The sequence below is a fragment of the Citrus sinensis genome, chromosome 3 (genome assembly GCF_022201045.2).
Source record: "Citrus sinensis cultivar Valencia sweet orange chromosome 3, DVS_A1.0, whole genome shotgun sequence".
NCBI classification, from domain to species: domain Eukaryota; kingdom Viridiplantae; phylum Streptophyta; class Magnoliopsida; order Sapindales; family Rutaceae; genus Citrus; species Citrus sinensis.
Genome location: NC_068558.1, coordinates 34,146,106 through 34,158,855, shown reverse-complemented (window position 1 = coordinate 34,158,855; position 12,750 = coordinate 34,146,106). Strand labels below are relative to the sequence as shown.

Below are 12,750 nucleotides of genomic sequence, written 5' to 3'. Positions count from 1 at the left end.
TGTACAAGACCAGACATTGCACAAGTAGTGGGAACAGTCAGTCGATACATGGCGAATCCTTGTGGAGAGCATTGGATGGCTGTGAAGAGGATTCTGAGATACATCAGAGGAACCTCAGATGTTGCATTATGTTATGGAGGATCAGAATTTACTGTCAGGGGCTATGTGGATTCAGATTTTGCAGGAGACCTTGATAAAAGGAAATCCACTACTGGTTATGTGTTTACACTTGCGGGAGCAGCTGTAAGCTGGGTTTCAAAACTGCAGACCGTTGTGGCTTTATCTACAACAGAAGCAGAGTACATGGCAGCTACACAAGCTTGCAAGGAAGCTATTTGGATACAAAGGTTATTGGAGGAGCTCGGGCACGAACAAAAGAAAATTTCTGTATTTTGTGACAGTCAGAGTGCCTTGCACATTGCAAGGAATCCAGCCTTTCATTCCAGGACAAAGCACATAGGAGTTCAGTATCACTTCGTTCGAGAAGTAGTGGAAGATGGAAGTGTGGATTTACAGAAAATCCATACCAAAGAGAACCTAGCAGATGTTTTGACCAAGCCGATAAATACTGATAAGTTTGTCTGGAGTAGATCCTCTTGTGGCCTAGCAGAAACGTAGGCAACATGATTATGGCGAAGCAGAAAGGATGATGTGGAGATTGATTGCTTTTCAAACAAATCTCCAAGTGGGCGAATGTCAAAGTTGGCTGCATCTAGAAGTGTTTGGCATGGCTGCATCTAGAAGACAAGAATGGTTGGCACTTGGCTTTGAAAATTGAACATGGTTTTTACCCACCAAGCTTTGATGAACATGGTTTTGAAGAAGTTTTTGATACCCACGGCTTGACTTCCTTGGCCTTCATTTTGCTATAAATACAAGTGCAAATGAAGAGCTTCATCATTCCATTTTAGAGAGCAATTAAGGGAGTTGAGAGAGAGTTTAAGAGCTTGAATTTATAAGCTCTTATTTTAGTGATTTGAGAGTTTGGGTGTATTGGGGTTTTGGGTAGTGAGCTAAAATACTACAATACTTGTAACTCCTTTTCACTAGTAAAATATTTCCTTCTGTTTTCGCCCGTGGACGTAGGCTAAAAGCCGAACCACGTAATTTCTGGTGTCCTCTAGTGTGCTTGTTCTTTATTTTATTTCCAATTTTATTTTAGCTGCGGTCCTGCTACACCCACCAATTTCCTAACATAAATTTATATAAGAGTTTGTACCTCTATCATCACTATGACTTAGAAGCTGAAATGACTTTACTTTAATGATAGAAAACTTATGTATTTTTATTATTTTTATCAAAATTATCATTTAAAAGTTATATTTATTACAAATTACCAACTTTTACTTTTTTATTATGCCTTTATTTTTGACAATAATTATGATTTAAAGATAACAATACCTTAATACCAAACAAACTTCATTCACAATTTTTTTGTTAATTCATCGAATATTCAAGAAATTATAGTTATTTATTTTTTAAAACAAAGAAACTATTAATTTCGTTTCATTCCAATCAAATTAAGCAGATGTAAACTAATAGATGGACCATTAAACTTTCTTTATCAACAAGTCGGTGCACAAAGAAAACGATTGTCGATGCATTAAGTATTGATACAAAGTATTAACATGATTTATTTTATTTTTACACCATAAGCATCTTGTGTAGGGTACAGAATCTATGGTCAAGAGTTGATTGGGATCCGCGTGAAACTCATGTTGGACAAATGTCAACAATTGATTTAGTGCTTAATAGTCCACACAAGCTCAGCCGATCACCAAAACTGGTCCAACATTTTTATCCAAAATTGTGCAACCAAAGGACGATGTAATTCATAATTAATAAGGATCATTATTTCTTTCGGGTTTTGTAGCAAAATTATGGCTCAGAGGATTTTGGGACATATCTCGCGAGGGTTGTGTAGTGTCAAGTGCGTCCAAGCTCTCAAAAACTTCAGGCTAGAAATGGAACGCTGAAAAGTTGAATATGAAGCCCAGGTTCAATGGCTCTATATCAATGATAGTTTTGAAATTGAGGGCATTGAAGGAGTTGGTTTACAGGGGCCATAGAAGCAGATTTTATTTATATTTTAGCAAAAACGAAGCTAGTCTTTTGTGGCCATCTGTCAACTAAATTTTCTATTTTGTGTTGAAGACAGACTAATTAACTATGAATTACATCATTCTCTAGTTGCACATTCTGTCAACTAATAACATTCTTTTGCTCCGAATTAAGGCATAAGCATGATGCGTATAATTAACTTGTGCAGCAGAAATGAAGGCAGATATTTAAAATTCAAACAGTAATGATCAACTTGCTCTGAACATCGAACTATGGATCAAGTGGAAGCCGAGGATCCAACATTTCATCAAGCGGCATTGGAAGATGAAGCTGAAACTGCGGAAAAAAAACATCTGATCTCTTGGATGCTTTCCCTTGATCACTTCCAATACTAACACTCCGAAACTGTACACCTCATTTTTATGTGATCTTGATTGTGTAAGCAAGCTCTACAAGGTCAAGGACAAATAAAAAAGAAAAAAAAATGTTTACTTGCTTTTGAAAGATCAATGCGTATAAATTAGTAAGCTTTTAAATCTCTATAGAATGTGTTGGATGATAATATTCCTCAAAATGGCAACAAACGAATATTACAAGGCATCGACAACGCCTTTTATCCTGTTCATTCTCTGACTCCAACCCACTTAACCCTTCTGTGGCTGCATTATTGCTCAAGATTATGGCCAAGCTACCCCTTTCAAGAAATTCATAAACTATAATTGAATGTCAGTCATGTTTTACAATGCCCTGATGTCGTATCTCTGTCAAGGCCGCAATTCGTTCAAGGATTCTTTAATTTTGATCAGCCATCCACATTGATCAAATATAGGACATCAAGTAATTAACTTTGAGATAACAAAATTAAACATCCAGAAACAAGATTAACTTGGTAGAGGTCGGCATAAGAATCAAATGTAAATTAAGTCATTCAATCGAGATTCACAATCAAACTTTAACCATCAAAGTTGTTATCACAACATTGGCGATTCTACAAAGTATAAGCCATTAGAGCATTCAAGACAATTGGTGAGAGCGATAAGTTCCTTCAAATCGTTTACTCAAAGCTAAGACAAATCATTCAAAAAAAATTATTATTATTGGTTTATTTGATCTTCGGTTAAATCACTAGGACTACATTGTAAATTATCCTCAATTTTTAATTTTTTCCCCATATCTATTCCTTTCTTTTAACATTTAATTTAACATTATCGGTAAGTAAGAGCCAGCCATTAATTAATACAGTGGTACGCACTTTCTAGTTTACATTTGAGTGGTTCACCTTTTTGTACATGTCGCAAGAAATTATTATTTTTAATTATTACAAACTGTCTTACTAATCTTGTTCTTCAAATGTGCTCACAATTCTTTTATTAATTCATCGAATATTTTAAGAAATTATAGTTATTTATTTTTAAAACAAAGAAACTATTAATTTCGTTTCATTCCAATCAGATTAAGCAGATGTAAACTAATAGATGGACCATTAAACTTTCTCTATCGACAAGTCCGTGCACAAAGAAAACGATTGTCAGTGCATTAAGTATTGATACAAAGCATTAACATGGTTTATTTTATTTTTAAACCATAAGCATATTGTGTTGGGTACAGAATCTATGGTCAAGAGTTGATTGGGATCCACGTGAAACTTATGTTAGTCCACACAAGCTCAGCCGATCACCGAAACTGGTCCAAATTTTTTATCCAAAATTGTGCAACCAAAGGACTATGTAATTCATAATTAATAAGTATCATTAATTCTGTCGGGTTTTGTAGCAAAATTATGGCTCAGGGGAATTTGGGACATATCTCGCGAGGGTTGTGTAGTGTCAAGTGCGTCCAAGCTCTCAAAAAACGTCAGGCTAGAAATGGAACGCTGAAAAGTTGAATATGAAGCCCAGGTTCAATGGCTCCATATCAATGATAGTTTTGAAATTGGAGGCCTTGAAGGAGTTGGTTTACGGAGGCCATAGAAGCAGATTTTATTTATATTTTAGCAAAAACGAAGCTAGTCTTTTGTGGCCATCTGTCAACTAAATTTTCTATCTTGTGTTGAAGACAGACTAATTAACTATGAATTACATCCTTCTCTAGTTGCACAATTCTGTCAACTAACATTCTTTTGCTCCGAATTAAGGCCTGCATAAGCATGAAACTGTACACCTCGTATTTTTCTGTGATCTTGATTGTGTAAGCAAGCTCTACAAGGTCAAGGACAAATAAAAAAGAAAAAAAAATGTTGATCCCTCTCTTTTGAAAGATCAATGCGTATAAATTAGTAAGCTTTTAAATCTCTATAGAATGTGTTGGATGATAATATTCCTCAAAATGGCAACAAACGAATATTACAAGGCATCGACAACGCCTTTTATCCTGTTCATTCTCTGACTCCAACCCACTTAACCCTTCTGTGGCTGCATTATTGCTCAAGATTATGGCCAAGCTACCCCTTTCAAGAAATTCATAAACTATAATTGAATGTCAGTCATGTTTTACAATGCCCTGATGTCGTATCTCTGTCAAGGCCGCAATTCGTTCAAGGATTCTTTAATTTTGATCAGCCATCCACATTGATCAAATATAGGACATCAACTAATTAACTTTGACATAACAAAATTAAACATCCAGAAAAAAATTAACTTGGTAGAGGTCGGCATAAGAATCAAACGTAAATTAAATCATTCAACCGAAATTTACAATCAAACTTTAACCATCAAAGTTTTTATCACAACATTGGCGATTCTACAAGGTATAAGCCATTAGAGCATTCAAGACAATTGGTGAGAGCGATAAGTTCCTTTAAATCGTTTACTCAAAGCTAAGACAAATCATTCCCAAAAAAAAAAAAAAACTAATTATTATTGGTTTATTTGATTTTTGGTTAAATCACTAGGACTACATTGTAAATTATCATCAATTTTTAATTTTTTCCCCATATCTATTCTTTTCTTTTAACATTTAATTTAACATTATCGGTAAGTAAGAGCCACCCATTAATTAATACAGTGGTACATACTTTCAAGTTTACATTTGAGGGGTTCACCTCTTTGTACGTGTCGCAAGAAATTATTATGTTAATTATTACAAACTGTCTTACTAATCTTGTTCTTCATTGTACAGACTCCACATGTCCTCAAATGTGCTCACCACTCCCCCACGTGCAAACTTTATTTTATTTATAAATGAAAGAGTAATAACCAACGCCTCCTGATTCTTGAAAACTAAACCAAACAAACTACAGTACATGTGACAAATAAACGAAGCAAATTAGAAGTATACTTAGAAAATTAAGACTCAGTCAAGGCAGCCGAAATCTGCAATTGTCGACTGACTATCTTCATAGTTGGTCTAGACTTCGGACTCTCATTTAAGCATGAAGACGCAACCTCCACGATTGATCTCAGTTTTTCTTGAACACTGCAAGATGGAGCTGGAAGACGCGGGTCAAACATTTCATCAAGTGCTGTATCCGTGTTAAGAGATGAAGATGAAATCGAAGAAAGAAAATCTCTTGGATGCTTCCCTTTGATCACTTCCAACACTAACACTCCAAAACTGTACACATCGCATTTCTCTGTGATCTTCATTGTGTAAGCAAGCTCTGCAAGGTCAACGACCAAAAAAAAAATGTTTACTCTGTTTATGAGATAAATGTGCATAAACTAGTAAGCTTTTACCAGTCTGCTGAATGAACTACATAAATTTTTCAACAATATCTAGGTACATTGTTATGTTCCGAATCACATAACATAAAAATATTACTCAAAATGGTAACAAACGAATACTAAATACCTGGTGCAACGTATCCGTATGTGCCTGCAAATTCAGTCCAGTTGGACGAGTCTGGCTTCAGAAACTTAGCGATTCCAAAGTCTGCAACATGAGCTTCATATTCCAAATCCAGCAACAAGTTCTTACATGATATGTCTCGATGGACAATCGGAGGAAAGCAGTCATGGTGCAAGTAAGACAGAGCATCAGCTACGCCTTTGATCACATTCATTCTCCGACTCCAACCCAGTTCTTGTGCTACTGCATCACTGCTCAAGATCGCAGCCAAGCTACCCCTTTCAAGAAATTCATAGACCAAAAAAGAGTGTTGGGCATGTGAGCAAAATCCATAAAACTTCACAATGTTTCGATGTCGTATCTCTGTTAAGGCTTGAACTTCGGTCAAGAATTCTTTTTGATCTGCAATCTGATCACATGGGATTGATGAGTGAAATTTCTTAACAGCTACGACTTCCCCAGATGGTAGCTCAGCTCTATAAACACTTCCGTGTCCACCGTTTCCAATGCAATACTCTGCATCAAAATCATTTGTTTCTCTAACAATTTCATCGTACACGAGTTTCCCTTCGAAATTTAATATAGAAAACAATCCCTGAGGGTTCTGGTTGCTACTCTGTCGATCTCCTGAGTCTGACTTCTGCTTTCGAAGAATGAAAATTGCTATCAACGCCATGGAAACAAATAGTGCTCCTAAAACAGGGAACACTACTGCAAACCACTTGCCTCCAGAATTTTGTTTGTGTGACGAGAAAACTTTGCATGGCTGCATTCCTTTCACACCTCCACACAATTCCTTATTCCCTTCTAACGCTTCCACTGGGGCATTCCGAAATGCTGTGCTATTTGGAACTGGGCCTTGTAATTGATTATCAGAAATGTCAATTATTGATAGACCGTGCATTCCCTCAAAGCAATTTGGAATCAAACCAGAGAGATTATTGTGGGAGAGATTCAACTTTTCCAAGCTTTTCAAACTGCATATTTGAAATGGTATCTCTCCTCCAAAAAGGTTATGACTTGCATCTAATTCTGAAAGTTGAACTAGCTTCTCCAATTCCTTTGGCAATTCTAGGACAAACTGGTTGTTGCTTAAGCCCAAGTAGTGCAATTTCAGCAAGTTGCCGAGACTTTCTGGGACTGAATTGTTGAACTTATTAGCAGAAAAGTCGAGGTATTCAAGTTCAATGAGTGAGCCGATTTCTGTAGGTAGACGCCCTGTCAGTTGATTCCCTCTCAAAATGAGCTTGGTTAAAGAATTTAACTTTCCCAGTTCCTTTGGAATCTCCCCAACTATATGATTCAATGAAAGATCAAGTGCTTGTAGTTGAGACATGTTTCCGATCTCGCGCGGTATACCTCCAGTAATGTTATTCATCGAAACATTGAGAGTGCCTAATTTTGGGCATTTCCCCCAATTAGATGAGATTTCACCGTAAAAGTTATTGCGGCTGAGATCTATGAAAGTCAGGTTAGGATAAAGGCCCAAAGCTTCTGATATATTTCCAGTAAGGTTGTTTCCATTAAGGCGTACTCGGATTAAGCTTGTGCAATTTCTCAAGCTTTCAGGGATTGTTCCTTGAAAATGGTTTTCAGAAACAATAAACGCCTCTAGCAGTCCACCTCGACAAATATTGTGGGGTAAATAACCAGTGAAATGGTTTCCGGACAATGTTAGCCAGGTTAACATTGAATTCCCAAAGGAGGGAGGAATGGAACCGGATAGGTGGTTATCCATGAGACCTAGACTTTTTAGGTTGGTCAAATTACCAACAGATAGAGGAAGAAAACCTCTAAATTGATTAAAGCTCAAGTTTAGGTAGACAAGAGATTTCAAGTTCCATATTGCCCTTGGAATAGAGCCATATAGAGAGTTACCATGAACGTGAAATAGTCTCAGGTTTGTAAAATTACCAACAAATGGAGGAAGAGAGCCATAAAGCTTATTTTTGTCTAGAAGTAAAGATGATAAACTTGTTACATTACCCAAGGAATATGGGATGTAACCAGTGAGTTGGTTAGTGCTCAACTGTAAGTCAATGAGCTTCAAGTTTCCTAAACTTGACGGAATAGAACCAATGAGTAAATTGTTATAAAGGTACAATCGAGCCAAGTTACTCAAGTTACCAAAAGAAAGAGGAATTGAACCACCAAGTTGATTATTACTCAAATCTAATTCAAAAAGAAATTTCAAGTTTCCAATGTTCGTAAGAATAGAACCAGAAAGTGAATTATTATTAATATACAATCGAACGATATTGCTCAAGTTACCCAAAAAAGGGGGAAGCGACCCGTTTAAATGGTTAGAGTATAAGAAAAGCTCCTCGATTGAACTTAACTGACAAACTTCTGGTGGAATTGAGCCATCTAATTCATTGAATTGAAAGCTAAGGACCTTCAAATGAGTCAGAAGACCAACCTCCGCTGGAATTTTTCCGGACAACTGATTGGAATCTAAAGAAATGTAGCTGAGTTTCGTAAGGTTACCAATTTGAGATGGGATGGTACCAAAGAATCCATTAAGACTGAGATCAAGATGCACAAGTTGAGGAAACGATGAGAATGAAAAATCACGAAGCGTACCACTTAATCCCGTATTTCTGAGGCTGATGTTGGTGACTCTTCCAGCGTCATTGCAACTGATTCCATACCAAGCACACGGGCTTATTTTGGACGAAACATTGGTGCTGGCGTTAGTCCAGGAAGGAAGGAGAGATTGGTTATGGCTTTGAAGGCTGGCTTTCCATTTGAGAAGAGCATCAGCTTCTTCATTAGATTCTGAAGAAACAGTTATTAAAAAACTTAACACAAAAAATAGGATCAACAAAACAAGTGAAGGAACTACTGTACTGAGGGTTGGTGACCCCATTGATATTACAAAAACAGAATCAAATAAATAAAGTTAAACCGAAGTGTTATTGAAATTCAAAAGATCTTTTGATGACTCTTAGCTTTTGGAAGCCACACACAAGTGCAATTGAGAGGTCAACAAGTCGATGCGTCAAGTTGGGAAGATTTTTTCAATGTTTCATAAGGTGGAAAAGTTTTCCAAGATTAGGATATTTTTTACATAGCAATCTGAATATTATTGCTCTAAACTTATCCAAAAAATGGTTCCCTTGATTGCGGTTCTGTCAAATCAATCACCGTTTGAGCGGTATCTCATTTTCTTCTACGTCGATATACGACTTGTCGCCCATCTACTACTTTTTGGTTAGTTATTTTGATTATAAAATAAGAAGCAATTAATTAAAAATATAATATAAAATTAAATGTTTTCTTATTAATTTGTGTTCTAGATTAATTTAATTTATAGTTTAATTGTTTTTAAGGTTCCTCTATGATGCTGTAATTTTTTTGCAGCATCAATAATGTTTTTAATTGTGCACCATTGGATTTAATCAATAGTACACAATATTTGTAGGTAAAAATAAAATAAAAATAATGGTAAACGGTTAACAAACGTGTAAGGGGTGGAGAAGTTTGTAAAATAACTATGACCATCCTTAGAGTTTGAAATAATTTCACTTAAATAACATATTTTATTTAAAATTATTTTTCAATCCTCTTTTAAATTTGAAATGTGATAATCTTTTTTAAATAAATCTTCCAAAATCTATTACCATTAAGTATAAAATATAATGGTAGGTTATTTAAGACAAATCAAATAAATAAGTTGCAATTGCAAAATTTATATATGATATAACACTAATAAATAACACAACTAAGTACATATACTTAAGTAAATGTCATAGTTGCATCAATAAACTCATTGTTGAGATTGCTTGTAACATAAAAATTACTTGATCACACATGTTTTAATAAATTTTAATATCGTTTATTAAAATACTCATTATTTTATATAATATTAAGGGCCATTGTATAATTGATCATGAAGTATGTATCATTTTTAACACCCATTTAACATAGTTATTTTCTTAACTTTATATTTACCTTACAGGTAATATCCTTACGTGGTAGGAGTTTTAAGTTTTATAAGCTTATATATTTTCATTTTATTTTCAAATATCACTTTGTTAATTTCATAAAAGTTAAATCGAATATATATTCCTAATGAGTTTTAGTTTATGAATCGTGAAAGATTATTTTATTGATATCCTTATATTGTAATTATAAAATTTTATGTTATGAAGAGTCATTACTTTTGTTATGATAGTTAATAGTGACAATAAATAAAATATTGCCTCTGATAATATTTACATGGGAAAAAAAGTGAAAGAAAATCATTTATATTTTTAGATTTTTATTGACATGGTAGAAAATTATCTGAGCCTTATAAAATTTAACTTTCACAAGCTTATTTTCATTTTATTTTCAAATTTCACTTTGTTAATTTCATAAAAGTTAAATTTAACACATATTCCTAATTAACTTTAGTTTATGAATCATGAAAGATTATTTTATTGTTATTCTTTGATAATAATTATAAAATTTTTATGTTATGAAGAGTCATTACTTTTATTATGATAATTAATAGTGACAATAAATAAAATATCACATCAAATAATATTTAATGGACAAAATGAGGAAAAAAAATCATTGCATGTTTTTATATTTCCATTATAAAGATATGGTTTGGGATACTTTAACTTAAAATTTTGACACAATATTTGAGCCACTAATATATCATAATCTAATGGTTGATATTGAAAGTCAAAGCAACATTTCATAATGTTATATCCTCCACCATTGAATTGCATGAAATAAATAGTGTAATTTTTTGTTAAAAATTTAAATCAAAATATTTCTCACTCTATAGTTATATAGACATATATTTTTCAATAATAATTGGTGAATAAAATATTTCTCATTTGTTGTGACTCATATCGTATTATTAATAAAACACATATAAACTAGTTTATTGAAATGTCTTCTATTATCATTATTGTTTAGGTATTAATGGTTTGTAATTAAATTCATACACTACAAATTATTATAAGACTTTGTGTTAAATAACCTACTTGATATTATATTTTATACTTAATGGTAATTGATTTTGGAAGATTTATTTAAAAAAGATTATCATATTACAAATTTAAAGGAGGGCTGAAAAGTAATTTAAAAAAAATATACTATTTAAGTGAAATTGTTTCAAACTCTAAGGGTGGTCAAAATTATTTTACAAAAATTCTCCACCCACTTGAACCGTTAACAAACTGTTTACTATTATTTTTAAATTATTTTTTTAGTACAAATATTGTATACCATTGATTAAATCTAATGGTTCAAAATTAATACATTATTGATGCTGTAAATTGTTTACAGCATCATAGAGGAACCCTTATTTTTATTATATTTACTGTTAATATTAACATTTTAACACTAAAGTCCAATGGGTGTACTTGTCCAAATAAAAAAAAAACATGTAATTTCTTTCCCTTTAATTTTTTTGGTAAAGCCAAACAATAGAAATCAATTTCTCATTACCCCTCCACTCCTCTCCATTTTTTCCCCCTCCTCTCCTACTCTTTCTTAAAACTAAACACTGCTTGAAGGTACAGTTCTAAACACACACGCACACACCACATCATCATCATCATCTTCTTCTTCTTTTAAAAGGTGGATATGATAAACGCGAAGATCCGCAAGATGCCCAAAATCAGCCACTAAGGAGGCTTGTGAAATGATGAAATTACTAACTGTAAAGTATTATTACTATTATAATAATAGTTATTTATCGTATTATTAGATTATTATTATTATGATTATTAATACATTATTTTTCGTTATTATTATTGTTGTTGTTGTTATTTTCATTATTATTATATTTATCATTATCATTATTATGATGATGATGATGATGATGATGATTATTATTATTATTATTATTTTTTTAAAATTATTATTATTATTAGAATAATGACAATAAAATTAAAATAATAATATTTTAATTGAGGACAAAAAATGAAATTATGAAATGTGTGTTGGGAAAAATGGTGAATTCAAGGAATGGAAGCTTGATTATCAATCCCATGCGAATCAAATTTCTTTTCCTTGACTAAAAAATATGTGGATATTACATATTTCATTCCGATTCTCCATTCCATTTTAACAAGTAAAAAATATCAATCATTCCTACTGTGAATTTCGATTCCCCAATTTCACAAGTAAACACACCATAAATTTTAATTTTTAGATTCTCATATTATAACAATTTTTTAAAAAAAAATCCATGCCCAAGGTCTGGGGTTGACTTATGAAAATAGAATAAACATTGTTGGTCTAGATTAATGGACAAATTAATTGACTAAGTAACGTTTATTTGGATCCTAACAGCAACTGATCAAACTTGCTTACTGGGCATTTATCTCCTCAAAACTATGGCGGAGAGAGAGCCATCAAATATTTTTTTCCATCAAATGTATCTTTTGATTAAGATATTAAAATGGTTGAGACAGAGAGACTTTAAAAGCTGAATTACAATTTCTTTTTATATTCACATCGAGCAGTTTAACAAAGAAAACTAGGTTGAATTTATCGATACTAGGAGAATGTATATAACACATTGAGCATAACAAATTAATTTACTTATCTGAGATCAAGTCACAATGAATTAAGCGTAAAATGCAAAGAATAATACTTTGACAATGTTTGTGGGATATGCTTCGACGAAGACCAGCAGTGATGAGCAGACATTTCCTCGAGCATGTATATCTTGTAAGAGTCTGGTATCCGGGGGAGCAGGAGCAGGAATATCCTGCTCATCCACGAGCACGTCATCCACGAGGCCAATCTCCTGTTGGAAGCATAAAGCCATTCCTGCTACATTCCTGCTAAGGGTTGAGTCGAGGAGACCCGGTCAACGACAGTTGGCCAGGCGTGCTCTCCAGTCCGAGAATCAAGGCATGAAGGCCACGCAACCACCCACGACTACGGAAATGG

General features: G+C 33.5%; 2 protein-coding genes across 2 annotated transcripts in view; both read right to left on the bottom strand.

Moving 5' to 3' along the window:
• LOC102624294 (MDIS1-interacting receptor like kinase 2-like) overlaps positions 1 to 12,750 on the bottom strand; it is a 64,668-nt gene that overhangs the window by 13,162 nt on the left and 38,756 nt on the right. The window lies entirely within an intron of this gene.
• LOC112496582 (MDIS1-interacting receptor like kinase 2-like) lies at positions 5,052 to 8,883 on the bottom strand. The gene is made up of 2 exons (XM_052437584.1): positions 5,851 to 8,883; positions 5,052 to 5,659 (listed from the first exon to the last, which is right to left on the bottom strand). The coding sequence occupies exons 1-2, from the start codon at positions 8,714 to 8,716 to the stop codon at positions 5,346 to 5,348; spliced, it is 3,180 nt and encodes a 1,059-aa protein (XP_052293544.1). The 5' UTR covers positions 8,717 to 8,883; the 3' UTR covers positions 5,052 to 5,345.

Coding starts and splice junctions, on each gene's coding strand:
- LOC112496582 (XM_052437584.1), bottom strand. CDS start 8,716: ATGGGGTCACCAACCCTCAGTACAGTAGTTCCTTCACTTGTTTTGTTG. Junction 5,660..5,850: donor ATACGGATACGTTGCACCAG/GTATTTAGTATT, acceptor TTGACCTTGCAG/AGCTTGCTTACACAATGAAG.